A 14,713-nucleotide genomic window follows, 5' to 3' on the forward strand; every position below is an offset into this window, starting at 1 on the left:
TTGCACTCCTGACATCTAGTGGGAAACCACTCAGTTGGTTGACTACGTTAACATGCCAGTTGAAGTTAACCCGGTACCTTGACAGTTAAGGGGCCTGGCAACTAGAGTTCTGTACCAGCAGAAGTCACCAGGTACCTTGACGGGTCAAGGGGCCTTAGTGTGAGGATTCCATTATTTGGGTCCAAAGGTCTGGCACTACTCCATTCGAGGATCAATCTCTATGTACAATGCTCTGCACACCCTGTATGTCCATCAACACTTGAGGTACATGCTAGATCCCTGCAGGTGCCTTTCTCCACCAACCACAAGTGACCCAATACATATGACTTTGACAGTTGTCAGACTGTATGTTCATTCTTACTGCACTTTAGGTCTTATCTGAAGTTTTAGAAATAACTGTCTCTGTCCCTATCTGCTGACCCCTCTCATTGTGGGCTAGTCCCAACATTAGCTGTCTCTGAACCTGCAGTCTGTTGCTGGGCAAACTTAACCTTTCACACAGTTCTATGCAAACAACACACATCTATATCATGCATTACATTAATCAATGCCTTATACTATACACATACGATACATATATATGGAATGACGCTGCTACATGAGGTGAGTATAGGTTGTTTTAATTGTAATTAGGGTCCTGAATTGTTGAAAGTAGAGCTTTCCAATTGTGGTCAACCCCTTTAAAGAAGATATGTTAGCAATATATTTCCCTAATCATGCTTAAAAATTGCATGTAATGTAGTGTAGTTGTATTATGATAATTACTGATTGCAGTCTTCATCGGTTTCCAGCACCACTCAAGTCCGCTTTTCACCCATTTGACTTGAAATGAGATTTTTAGGGGTTTATGTATGGAGTAGAAGTGACTTTATTAATATTAGTCTATGGAGCCTAATTTGAGTCTCCTAGCTTACACACCAAACAGTGCGAGCCGGCAAAGCTGAAGAGTGATCATGTGAGACAGAAGAGAACCAGAGGGGCAGTGGAAACCAGAGAAGATGGCAATTAGTATTTCAATATATTTGCACTACATTACATTCAAATTTAGAACGAAATTGAGAATTTTATTTTTTTTTAATGAGATTTCTATTTAACAAGTGCAGTAAAAAATGTAATGTGTGGTTATGCCAGTCCTCCGGTGTGAGAACCATTTCTTTAGGAGCAACTCAACTCAACTGATCGAGTAGATCCATTCCTAATTTAACTTAATTAGATATTTTTTTGCCTTTTTTATAAAATAATATTTATGTATTTTAATTTGCAATATTATCTATATACTAACATGTACATCATCTTTTCAGACCTGCCAACCACTGATGATCTAAGGTTTAAAACCATAAAGGAAACATCTGTTGATGTGGAGTGGGAGCCTCTAGATATTTCCTTTGATACTTGGAAACTTATCTTCCAGAATATAGTAAGAAATGTACAAATTTACTCTTTAGCATGTATAAATATGGTAAATATCCTGTTAGAAAGGTGGCAACAGAGACTTTTATTACATGTCCTGCTTACATGGCACCCTTAGAAGCTGTATAAGTATGATGGTGACTGTTGAAGACAGATCATGAGATGGAATGATCAAGTGTCAATCAATAATCTAAGTCAGTGTTTCTCAACTCCATTCCTCAAGACCCACCAACAGATCATGTTTTCAGGTTTTCCTCAATAGTAGACAGAATAATTCCATCACCTGTGCAACATTAAGGAAATCCTGAAAACATGATCTGTTGGTGGGTCTTGAGGACTGGAGTTGAGAAACACACTGATCTAAGTCAATCATCCTAGATAACATTGTAAGTGGAGGAGTTAATCCAAGCTGCCGTGATGGAGGGTGACACCAGGCCGCTCAGGCACCGCACTTCTTTGCCAAGGAGACTCTGTGTGCAGATGTGACTTCGGGTGGGTGAATGACACTTATTGGTTTCTTCACGCCCGTGCTCATTAATCTCGCTGGCAGTTGTCATCATAGTCAGTAGCATGCAACACCAGAGTGTGCTAAGCCAACCAGAACCATTCACTTTTATTCTTCATACCGTTATGACAGATATGGCCTTCCCTTCCTTTCCTTCCTTCTTCTGAGTGTGGGGTACTGCTCCTCAACTTCTGCCCTGCTATCTTGGATCCAGTCCTCAAGCTCCAGGGTCTTGGCTTCCTTCCCCAGATCTCCAGTTTCCTTTGTCTGATTCCGTGTCCCATCAGCTCTCTAGCCGGATGACTCTCTAAGCCCGTTGGAGTGAGCTGTAGGCTCTGCACGTCTTGAGGTTACCTCAGGGTTCCCTGTCTTGCCCTAGCACTGAGACTACGTCTTTTCACACTTAAACCTTATTTGTCACTGGTCCCCTCTCGAGCATTCCCTCCTGTTATCTTTCCCACCATCTGCCACTTCTCCTTTTCCACTACCTTAACCCTATCTTATCTAACATCTAATCTAAAATCGACTTGCTGCTAGATGGCAGCCATTGGTGCAAACATATACATCTTATCGTATTCAACAGTCTATAACAAATAGTAAATGTACATGGCGGTGCGTAGCCCCCCCCTACTACAGCCGTATAAGGAAGAGACAATTAAACCAGGATCCTAGATAAGTGATATAATGTCAACGCATTTCGGAATTAGTAGCACTCCTTCAATAGAACAAATCACAAATGAAAATATTTTTTTTTTCAAATGTGATTTGTCCTGCTGAAAGTGTATTAGTAATTCTGAAACAAGTTGACATCCCGGTCTCATTATTTCATCATTACATGGCAGTGTGGATTAACCCCTTCTCCACTTACAGTGTTTTCTTCCCCATGGGGCTGCTGCAGCCGTTTCATGCGATTACAGTGGTTGTGACTTACACAACCACTCAAGATGAGCGCATATACCTTAGTTTTGACACGTGTTACCCGAATAAGACTCTATTTCTACTTTATTGTCTTTCCAGCCTTCTACCATAAATCATCCTATATAGACAAGCTACTTCGACAGCTTTAAAGGGAACCTATCAAGTGCAAAATGCACCCAGAACCACGAGCAGTCCTGAGTGTATATTGCTAATCTCTGCCTAATCGTCTCTGTATACAGTAGCATAGATAAAGAGATCTTTAGAAAAAGTATTTCTAAAGATCCTTTATGATATGCTAATGAGTGGAGGGACTAGTCACAAGGGGGTTAGTTCCTACACTCATTCCGCCCTCTTCGCATGCTAGTACGCCCACAGGGGCGTGATAACATGGTATTCAATGGCCATTGCCCAGCGTCATCAGTGGTGACACGTGTACCTGTGTCCATTGTCACTGCATCAGTGCACATGATCAGAAGTCCAGGTACCTCTGGCCATGCGCACTAGACCTCTCTAAAGCAGAGATGTATACACCCGGCTTCATAGTGCACATGACCGTAAGTGCGATGACTTCTGATCACAACCTGTGGGCATGTCTACATGCTAACAGGGTGGACTAGTCTAAGGAAGTAATACCCTTGCGACTAGTCCCTGCACTCATTAGCATATCATAAAGGATCTTTAGAAATACTTTTTCTAAAGATCTCTTTATCTATGCTAGTGTATACAGGGACAGTTAGGCAGGGATTAGCAATATGCACCCAGAATATGCATCGTGGTTCTTGGTGCATATTGCACCTGACAGGTTCCCTTTAAGCTACTCAATGGTAAATTATGAGTCTATTTAGTGGGTGCCATACTACCACAAATTAAATTGAGCATCTAATAAAATCCCTGGCATCAAATTAAAAAAAAAAGATTTACAGTTAGTTGATAATATAATAATAAAGTATATCAAATAGATCACAATTTATAAGAAACAATATTTGAACATTCTTTGTATTCCGAAATACTCCAAATTGTTCCATTCCGAAATCAATTTCAATCGCATACCTAAAAATATATGAATAAATTGTCAAGGAGTTTATGGTACATCTTAGATAAGAAACATTTTAGATGCAAAATGTTATTTTTAAAAGAAAAGTTTATATTATGAAATGGCCTGGGTTGTTGGAAACCATCCGTTACGACATGTAGCATTTTTCCATGATTGCTACATGTTTTTGTCCGTCAGTTCTTCTTCTACATGAATCATGAACAATAAAGTATTCATACAATGTGAAATGTGTTCTTTAGAGATAGTTTTGCTCCCGTAGGGTGTAGCTGACTCCTAGCATTAAGTGGTGCTTTTTATTTTTTAATAACTGCGCAGATGTTTGATGGCATACTATGTGCACCACATCAGAGATGAATTACCATTTCTGAAGACTAACCCCTAAAAATTGCCCCTGGTCCTAAACAGTTTTGAAAAGGTTCAAAAACTCAATAAAAATGATTCACCATTGGACTTTTATTTTTGTTGAAAGCTTTTCATATTTTATATATTTTTACAATATTACTTTATTGCAGAAGAAACAGAACGGAGAGATAAGCACTAGTTTGGAAAGCTCGGTAACTTCTTTCGAGCAACAAGGACTCGCACCGGGAGAAACTTATGAAGTATCAATACAAGTCGTGAAAAACAATACACTAGGACCGGCATTAACTAAGCTCACCACTACAAGTAAAGTATTTTTAGGATTATTACATATTTTGGCTTTTTCTCTTGAGTAAATATTATATTGTTAACATGGAAAAGTGCAAAGTTTATCGAAAGACCTTCCATTTTGTAGACAAGGAAAAATAGAAGTGGGAAGTTTATGTCACTTACAAATTCATTTGTTTCATTATATTCTACTCAGAAGCCTTGGAGGCACATTTTTCTATTTGATGTGACTTATTTTCCCCTATTAAAGGGGATCTGTCAGCAGGGTAAACTGAGGACAGCATGCTGTAAGGGTTTAAAAAGAAAAAAACAACTGTGCTTCTCTTATCTGTGTGTGAGAAATTGTTTACTTAAATTAAAGGGTTTATCACTTGGTGATTAACATTGCTGTGGCTGTCTGGCATGTGCCATGTTGTCCAGCATTCCCCCTGCTATGATTATTATTATTATTATTATTTATTATTATAGTGCCATCAATTCCATGGCGCTTTACATGTGAAAGGGGTGTACATAATAGGGACAAGTACAATAATCATAAACAATACAAGACACAGACAGGTACAGGAGGATAGAGGTCCCTGCCCGCGAGGGCTCACAGTCTACAAGGGATAGGTGAGGATACAGTAGGTTAGGGTGGAGCTGATTGTGCGGCGCTGTATCAGACTGAGGGTTACGGCAGGTTGTAGGCTTGTCGGAAGAGGTGGGTCTTCAGATTCTTTTTGAAGCTTGTCAAGGTAGGTGAGAGTCTGACGTGTTGAGGCAGAGCATTCCAGAGTATGGGGGAGACATGGAAGAAATCTTGGATACGATGGTGGGAAGAGGAGATGAGAGGGGAGTAGAGAAGGAGGTCTTGTGAGGATCGAAGGTTACGTGCAGGTAAGTACTGGGAGACTAGGTCAGAGATGTAGGGAGGAGACAGGTTGTGGATGGCTTTGTATGTCATGGCTAGTGTTTTGAACTGGAGTCGTTGGGCAATGGGAAGCCAGTGAAGGGATTGGCAGAGAGGAGAGGTCGGGAGTAGCGGGGGGGGGGGAGGTGGATGAGCTGGGCAGCATAGTTTAAAATAGATTGTAGGGGTGTGAGACTGTTAGAAGGGAGGCCACAGAGCAGGAGGTTGCAATAATCCAGGCGGGAGATAATAAGGGCATGTACTAGGGTTTTTGCAATTTCTTTGGAAAGGAATGTACGGATCCGGGAAATATTTTTGAGTTGGAGGCGGCAGGAGGTGAAGAGGGCTTGGATGTGTGGCTTGAAAGATTGACACCTAATAGTGGCTTGATTGACACCTAATAGTCAATGCACAATCTCTATTGAAAGCCTCATTTGGGCAGGACAACTCAATCAGTTCTGGTGTTTTCCTGGATCTACATTCTTTGATTGTGTGATCTAAATTTAACAAGGTTAGTTTCAAAATCTCTTTGCCTTCAACATGCTGCTCTCACATGAAGTAGCAAAAACCTGCTTACAGATTCTATTAAAGGGATTATCTGGTGAAAATAAATGACAATATAGCCTGTTGACCTTTGGAGGTCCGATTGCTTGAACCAGAACCAGTTGTCAGAACAGGGAACTTTTATCCATGTGAGACCAAGGTCAAAGGACTGTATTTTTGGTCCAACATCAGATCACACTTGGACCAATGTTGGTGTGAGTCCCAAACCTACTAGATTAATGAGCTTTTGTCACCTAACCTGAGAATAGGTGATGATTTGTTTTCACTGGACTCCCTAATTTTCTTCATGGCTCTACCACTATATATAATCAAAGTTGTCCAGTGCTGTAATAGAAGCCTATGGTGTCCTAAATTACATCTGCATGCCTCCGCTTTCATAATGGGCTAAATTTGTCTAATCCTGTATGAAATTGACAAAAGATTATAATTCAGTGTCCCATCAGATGATATATTATACCCAAGAAATATGCACGGCATGTTGGCTCTATATATTGGCTAATAGAGTGCCTATGGCTCTTTCATGTGCATGAAGGCTAAATTCTTGAGGGAAGACTAGAGTTTTATAAGATGGTCTTGAACCTACAGCCTTGTGGAGTAAGATGTGCCAAATTTTCAAAAGGCGCTCTCGCAATAAATTCGGTGCATAATTGGTCTGCTGTGCACCATTATAATACACTGGCCATGATTTGGCATAGACTTTAGCTACAACATGCCCAGTTTTCTGGTGTACATAATACTCAATCTGCAGCACCATGACAAAATACACCACCTCTTATTAAACCCCAATCAATTTTTGTGGCATATCCCATGAAATGCACCAATTCTGGCTCTTCACAATTGCCCTGGTGCATTGCCAATCGGGGTAATGGTAGTTGGGGTCGATGTCAGCTGTGTAATGGCAGCTGGCATCAAGCCCAAGGGTTAGTAATGGAGGGGCGTCTATCAGACACCCCCACTACTAAACTAGTAAATAAAAAGAGAGAAATCATACACAAAAATAATATATTTGAAAAAAACACCCCCTTTACTTTTTCCTGGCTCACCAATTTATTAGAAAAAGCCTGCAGATTTGACATAGTCCAGGAAATCTGACATAGTCCTAAATGGAAACCTGAATACCAGTATTACAAAGATTCATAACTTTGGAAAGACTGATCAATAATTAAATAAAAAGGTTGGTTCACTACTTATTTTTCCAAGACACATTGATATAATGTTGAGAAAAACATCTTCCTTCAAATACCTTGTGTTACCAGTAGTGCCTATGAGCGGCGCTATTGTGGTCTGCTCATCCCCTTCTTGTGACCGCAGGGCTCCATGAACACTGGGATCCAGTGATGTCACGTCAACTTCCAGTTGGCCTGAAATCACCGAGGCGGCTCCAGTCTTCTTGAGTCACTTGGCAGTGGGCGGTGTTTCACTGCTCATCACAGTCCAGCATCGCTCCTGGTTGCAGCACTCTGTAGCGAAGGAGAGAGCACATGAGATGCTGGATTGTGATGAGTGGTGAAACTCCTCCCACAGTCCAAACACTCAGGAAGACTGGGGCCGGTCTCGGTGATGTCAGGTCAACTGGACTTTTATTGGCATATCCCATGAGATGCACCAATTCTGGCTCTTCGCCTCAGCTGGACATTGACCTGACATCACAGGATCTCAGAGGTCATGGAGCCCAGAGGTCACGAGAAAGGGATGAGCGGACCGCAATAGCGCCACTCACAGGCACTATTGGCTTTACAAGGTATTTGAGAGAAGCCTTGTTTCTCAACATTATATCAATGTGGCTTGGAAAAATAAGTAGTGAATCACCCTTTAAAACAAAAGATTAGGTATTCTTTACCTTAAATGTAGCAATTTTCAAGACAATTAAGATGATATTTGTTGTGCGTGAGTCAATATTACCACAGTAGGCTTGTTGAAGGCACCTACGCAAAAATGACTAAACTTGCTCCTCGACATTCAGGATAATTAGGATTAAGGATCTAGCAACAAAGCACTCGGTTATCAATATCTTCACAGTTCTTTATGGGAACATGTGTCTCCGAATGAGTTTTCTCACTGGATCAACCTCAGGTCATAAACCGGCATGAATGAATAGACGATGCTTAAATACCACCCAAGAAATCTTTCTTCCCACATCACGTCTGACCAGTGGTCTCTGTGACAAAGATCTCAGTGTTAGGACCGTAAGATAGAAAGGAATTGAAAACACATGATTATAAGCACCAACAGAGGGTGGTGAATGCTTAAGTCAAACCAGCTGCATTGTCACACAACGTAAAAATATCAATCATGGCCGGCTTCTCTCCAGTATTAGACACATTCCAGATAATCAAACTAAACACGAACATCTCCGCTCCCCCATAGTTGCAGGGACTTGTGAATGAAAATAAATGCTGTAAATCAATAACTTTTTAAGACTAGTTACAGCAGAGGTGGGGGGCAAAAATCACATAAATGATGCCTGGAAAATCCATCATGTTTTATGGTACGGGGCTTTTTCGTCATAGAGTCCCTTTGGTACTAATTTATATAAACAAAAACAAATGCTTACTATAAAACCTTTACATTAACCCCTCCAGATTTGTCCTTCAAGACTCAGCTATTTTTTTTTACTCAAAAGCTGAAGGGGTTAATATATAAAGCTGAGTGTTTGTATGTGTGTGTGTGTATCTATGTGAGTGTATGTATGTGTGTGTGTGTGTGTGTGTGTGTGTGTGTGTGTGTGTGTGTGTGTGTGTGTGTGTGTATGTCCACTAAAGAAATCTGTACTATTGCATTTACAATCACAACATTTTGCACAGTCACCTCAAGTTTCTCAGGGAATGTCATAGACTATGTTTTGAGGGGAAAATTTAACAGCAAACTTTACAGTTATTCACCAAAAAACCTGCTTACATTAAAGTCAATGGAGCTGAAAGCTACAGGCCATTAATAGGAGCTATGATTGGTTGCTATAGGAACTAAGGGCATTCTTAGTATAAGAAGCTTATGTGTAAGGTAATATGATGTCGGTGGAGAGACAGATAGAGAGAGACAGAGAGAGACAGAGAGAGAGACAGAGAGAGACATAAAGAGAGAGAAACAGACAAAGACAGAGATAGAGAGTCAGAGAGACAGAGAGATAGAGAGGCAGACAGAGAGACAGACAATGAAAGAGTCTGACAGAGAGAAGCAGAGACAGGCAGAGATAGAGAGACAGACAGAGAGAGACGGATAGAAAGAAGGAGACAGAGAGAGACAGAGAGACAGAGAGATGGATAGAAAGAAAGAGACAAAGAGAGACAGAGAGAGAAAGACAGCGAGACAGAGACATAGAGAGAGAGACAGAGAGAGACAGAGAGACAGACAGAGAAACATAGAGAGACAGAGAGATGGATAGAGAGAGACAGAGAGAAACAGAGAAATAGAGAGAGACAGAGAGACAGATAGAGACATAGAGAGACGGATAGCGAGAGAAACAGACAGAAATACAGACAGAAAGAGACAGACAGAAACAGAGACAGACAGAGAGAAACAGAGAGAGATGGATAGAGAGACAGAGGGACAGAAACAGACAGAGAGAAACAATGAGACAGAGAGAGAAAGTGAACGAGAGACTCACAGAGAGACAGACAGAGAGAGACTGAGTGAGACAGAGAGAAAGAGACAGAGATGGAGAGTGAGAGAGTGGGAAAGAGTGAGAGTGGGAGAGAGACACTTAGTTACTATCCCGGGCAATACCGGGTACTATAGCTAGTATAATAATATATACAGTATATATATATATATATATATATATATACATGTATATATATATATATATATATATATATATATATATATATATACATATATATACATATATACAGTGCAGACCAAAGGTTTGGACACACCTCATTTAAAGAGTTTTCTTTATTTTCATGACTCTGAGAATTGTAGATTCACATTGAAGGCATCAAAACTATGAATTAACACATGTGGAATGAAATACTTAACAAAAATTGTGAAACAACTGAAGATGTCTTATATTCTAGGTTCTTCAAAGTAGCCACCTTTTGCTTTGATTACTGCTTTGCACACTCTTGGCATTCTCTTGATGAGCTTCATGAGGTAGTCACCGGAAATGGTTTTCACTTCACAGGTGTGCCCTGTCAGGTTTAATAAGTGGGATTTCTTGCCTTATAAATGGGGTTGGGACCATCAGTTGTGTTGTGCAGAAGTCTGGTGGATACACAGCTGATAGTCCTACTGAATTGACTGTTAGAATTTGTATTATGGCAAGAAAAAGCAGCTAAGTAAAGAAAAACGAGTGGACATCATTACTTTAACAAATGAAGGTCAGTCAGTCCGAAAAATTGGGAAAACTTTGAAAGTGTCCCCAAGTGCAGTGGCAAAAACCATCAAACGCTACAAAGAAACTGGCTCACATGAGGACCGCCCCAGGAAAGGAAGACCAAGAGTCACCTCTGTTGTGGAGGATAAGTTTATCCGAGTCACCAGCCTCAGAAATCGCAGGTTAACAGCAGTTCAGATTAGAGACCAGGTTAATGCCACACAGAGTTCTAGCAGCAGACACATCTCTGGAACAACTGTTAAGAGGAGACTTTGTGCAGAAGGTCTTCATTGTAAAATAGCTGCTAGGAAACCACTGCTAAGGACAGGCAACGAGCAGAAGAGACGTGTTTGGGCTAAAGAACACAAGGAATGGACATTAGACCAGTGGAAATCTGTGCTTTGGTCTGATGAGTCCAAATTTGAGATCTTTGGATCCAACCACAGTGTCTTTGTGCGACGCAGAAAAGGTGAACGAATGGACTCTACATGCCTGGTTCTCACCGTGAAGCATGGAGGAGGAGGTGTGATGGTGTGGGGTTGCTTTGCTGGTGACACTGCTGAGGATTTATTCAAAATTGGAGGCATACAGAACCAGCATGCCTACCACAGCATCTTGCAGCAGCGTGCTATTCCATCCGGTTTTCGTTTAGTTGGACCATCATTTATTTTTCAACAGGACAATGACCCCAAACACACCTCCAGGCTGTGTAAGGGCTATTTGACTAAGAAGGAGAGTGATGGGGTGCTACGCCAGATGACCTGGCCTCCACAGTCACCAGACCTGAACCCAATCGATATGGTTTGGGGTGAGCTGGACCGCAGAGTGAAGGTAAAAGGGCCAACAAGTGCTAAGCATCTTTGGGAACTCCTTCAAGACTGTTGGAAAACCATTTCCGGTGACTACCTGTTGAAGCTTATCAAGAGAATGCCAAGAGTGTGCAAATCAGTAATCAAAGCCAAAGGTGGCTACTTTGAAGAACCTAGAATATAAGACATATTTTTAGTTGTTTCACACTTTTTTGTTGAGTATTTCATTCCACATGTGTTAATTCACAGTCTCGATGCCTTCAATGTGAATCTACAATTTTCAGAGTCATGAAAACAAAGAAAACTCTTTGAATGAGAAGGTGTGTCCAAACTTTTGGTATGTACTATATAATATATATCTATATATATATATATATATATATATATATATATATATATATATATATATATACATATATACAGAGAGAGAGAATTTGGAGAAATAGGATCCAGCAAAAAGATGAATTTTCACCAAAATATTGAAAAAATCTTCTTCTTTATTAATCCATTTAAATGATATGACAAATATGCGAGGAACTCCAAACAACTAATATGCAATCCAGCAATGGACTACATGTTTCAGCGCTATGCGTCTTCTTCACGGTCCTACTTGAACTGAGCTCTCACACTGACAATATATCCCCTAGTGTGGAACATATTCAAATGACCCTTAATTAAAAGCATATTTCTCATAACATTTTAATGGATTAATAAAGAAGAAGATTTTTCAATTATTTGGTGAAAATTTATTTTTTCGCTGGATCCTATTTCTGCAAATTCTCTATTTGTATGAGCACACTCCCTGCCTGGATCCCTGCAGAATACAAGGTGAACACCGAATATTGCAATAAGAGGAACTCCTTTATGGTGAGCTGGCTACATGTTTTATACATTGTTTGAGATATATATATACTAGCTGTACTACCCGGCTTCGCCCAGGTATATAGCTGCTGATCACAAAATAGAATGTATCAACAAAAAAGTAATCTGCACACAAAAAACACAAAACAAATAGATATAAATGTAATTATAATGTCTGTCTTCCCTTCTGTATATATCTCTCTGTCTCTCTCTCTCTTTGTCTATCTCTTTCCCTGTCTGTCTCTGACTGTCTCTGTCTCTTTCTCCGTCTGTCTCAATCTCTTTCCCTGTCTGTCTATCTATCTCTTTCTCTGTCTGTCTATCTATCTCTGTCACTTTCCCTGTCTGTCTCTTTCCCTGTCTGTCTCTTTCCCTCTCTTTCCCTCTCTTTCCCTGTCTGTCTCTTTCCCTCTCTTTCCCTGTCTGTCTCTTTCCCTCTGTCTCTTTCCCTTTGTCTGTCTCTTTACCTGTCTTTGTCTGTCTCTTACCCTGTCTGTCTCTTTCCCTCTCTTTCCCTGTCTGTCTGTTTCCCTGTGTCTGTCTCTGTATCTTTGGGTCTTTACCTGTCTGTGTCTGTCTCTTAACCTGTCTCTCTCTTTCCCTCTCTTTCCCTGTCTGTCTCTTTACTTGTCAGTCTGTCTCTTTGTCTGTGTCTGTCTCTTTGCGTCTGTCTCTTACCTGTCTATGTCTGTTTCTTACCCTGTCTGTGTCTGCCTCTTTCCCTGTCTGTGCCTCTCTCTTTCCCTGACTGCGTTGTGACACGCCAACATTCCATTTAAGGGCATGGCTGCGCATTCTTCTGAAGTTCTGGCTGCACTGTGGCTCCCAGCTCCATTCGCTTTAATGGAGGCAGGTTTTTTGGTGAATAACTGTAAAGCGCGGGGTTACAATTTCCCCTCAAAACATAGCCTATGACGCTCTTGGGGTCCAGAAGTGTGAGTGTGCAAAATTTTGTGGCTGTAGCTGCGACGGTGCAGATGCCAATCCCGGACATACACACACACATGCACACATACACACATTCAGCTTTATATATCTATATCTATATATATATATATATATATATATATATATATATATATATATATATATATGTATATATATAAAAAAAAATTTTGACTGTTATTAAAATTCCTATATGACCTGCTTGAAGCTAAGACTACTCTCTAAGGCAGCAAAAAATTGTCTTTTGCTCCTTGAAGCCTTTTTATCAGCATTTTCTGTTTATGCTTTGGAAGATACGAGCAGTAAGATCATAGATGACTGAAGCTTTTTTCTCCCACACCATTCCTGAAATACACATTTTATAAACCAGGAATGTGAGCACTAGACATTCTGAATGACACATCATTTTTGGAAAACAAGCTGCAGACTGTGTATTGTTGAGGCCAATGACATCATAGCAAACATTTTTTGGGCAATTCATAGACTAAAGGTAACCTATCATGTGAGTCATGCTGACGAAACCATAAGGAAAGACCTGTGAGTCACCTGGAATGGCCCTAGGAGAAGACAGCCAGGGGCGACTCATCCCTACCTGTGACCCCCGGCCAGATCTTCCAACTATATTTTGTCTGAAACGCTTTGGCACTTCAGAGAAACGTACTTGACTGCAACCATTCAGCCAGGCTTTCATTCCTGCTGCCTGAACAATGCATATTCTGTCTCTTGTTTAGTAAAAAATGATTTGCAATTTGAATGTCCCCCAGGCAGCTTTTTCTAACGTTTCTCCAGGTGATTGATAGGTCTCTTGAGAAACCAAATCAACAACCTGGAGTGTCAGTGGGAAAAGACTGCCTATGGTAACCAGCCAGATCTTCATAGTGTTTAAGGTTGAAGGTAGACTTGAGTCCATCGAGTTCAACCCATGACCTAACCTAACATTGGCAACCTTTTTTTTCTTGGAAATGCCAGAAAAAAACATAATGGGCCACAATCAATCAGTCAGACTCTAATTCATGCTGCCCGTGGTTTGTGCATTATGAATCGGGTAACAGGTTACCTTTGACTTTTTTGTAGAATTAAAGGAGTTGTCTCATGAATAAAGTACATTTTAACTAATACATCTTAAAATAATAATAAGTTCCACAATTGAATGTGTTAAAAAACAATGTTCCCGTGGTGAGATAATCTTATAAATTTACCTCTTCTATGTACTGTGTTACTTACACTGTCCGATCATACAGAGCTGATTTTGGTTCATGATCTGGCCAAGGAAGGACGCAAAAGTCACTAAGGATAATTTAGTATGCAGAAAAGACACTGCAGTAGTTCACAGTGCTGCTTTCTGAATTAAGACATTTCCCTGCCTGTTTTATCACAGGAGGAGGTGTTTTTGCTGCATCTCCAGCACTCTGAGTTAATCAGAAATGAAGTCAGTGACAAAGAAGCTCCAGTGGTCAAAGAAGCTCCAGTGATTGAAGAAACTCCAGTGGTTGCTGAACTCTTTAGTCACTGACTTAATTTATGGTGAGCTCACAAGACTGGTGATGTGGCAGAAACACTCACTCCTGTGATAAAACAGCCACTGTCGTATCGCGCCTATATACTCAATTATCATAAGTGACTCATATTTCCTCCTCTGGCTGGGAGCTTTGGCATGTGCCAACCATGAACTGGAGCAGCAATCTATAGTCAAACACAGCAAATAAGGCAGTACATAGGAGCTGCACATGTAATTATCACAGCACAGGAGCATTTTTTTAATATATCCAATTGTGGGACTTATTATTTTCCAATA

The 14,713-nt window shown here is 40.5% G+C and overlaps 1 protein-coding gene across 4 annotated transcripts in view; it reads left to right on the forward strand.

Annotated features, from left to right (window-relative positions):
* Positions 1 to 14,713, forward strand: part of TNC (tenascin C) — a 193,942-nt gene that overhangs the window by 59,749 nt on the left and 119,480 nt on the right. For all 4 annotated transcript variants that reach the window (XM_075324090.1, XM_075324091.1, XM_075324092.1 and 1 more), the window contains exons 5-6: positions 1,302 to 1,417; positions 4,400 to 4,553. In XM_075324090.1, the coding sequence (XP_075180205.1) occupies positions 1,302 to 1,417; positions 4,400 to 4,553 (270 nt within the window). The remainder of the gene's footprint in view (positions 1 to 1,301; positions 1,418 to 4,399; positions 4,554 to 14,713) is intronic.

This window comes from Anomaloglossus baeobatrachus, chromosome 9, assembly GCF_048569485.1.
Source record: "Anomaloglossus baeobatrachus isolate aAnoBae1 chromosome 9, aAnoBae1.hap1, whole genome shotgun sequence".
NCBI lineage: Eukaryota > Metazoa > Chordata > Amphibia > Anura > Aromobatidae > Anomaloglossus > Anomaloglossus baeobatrachus.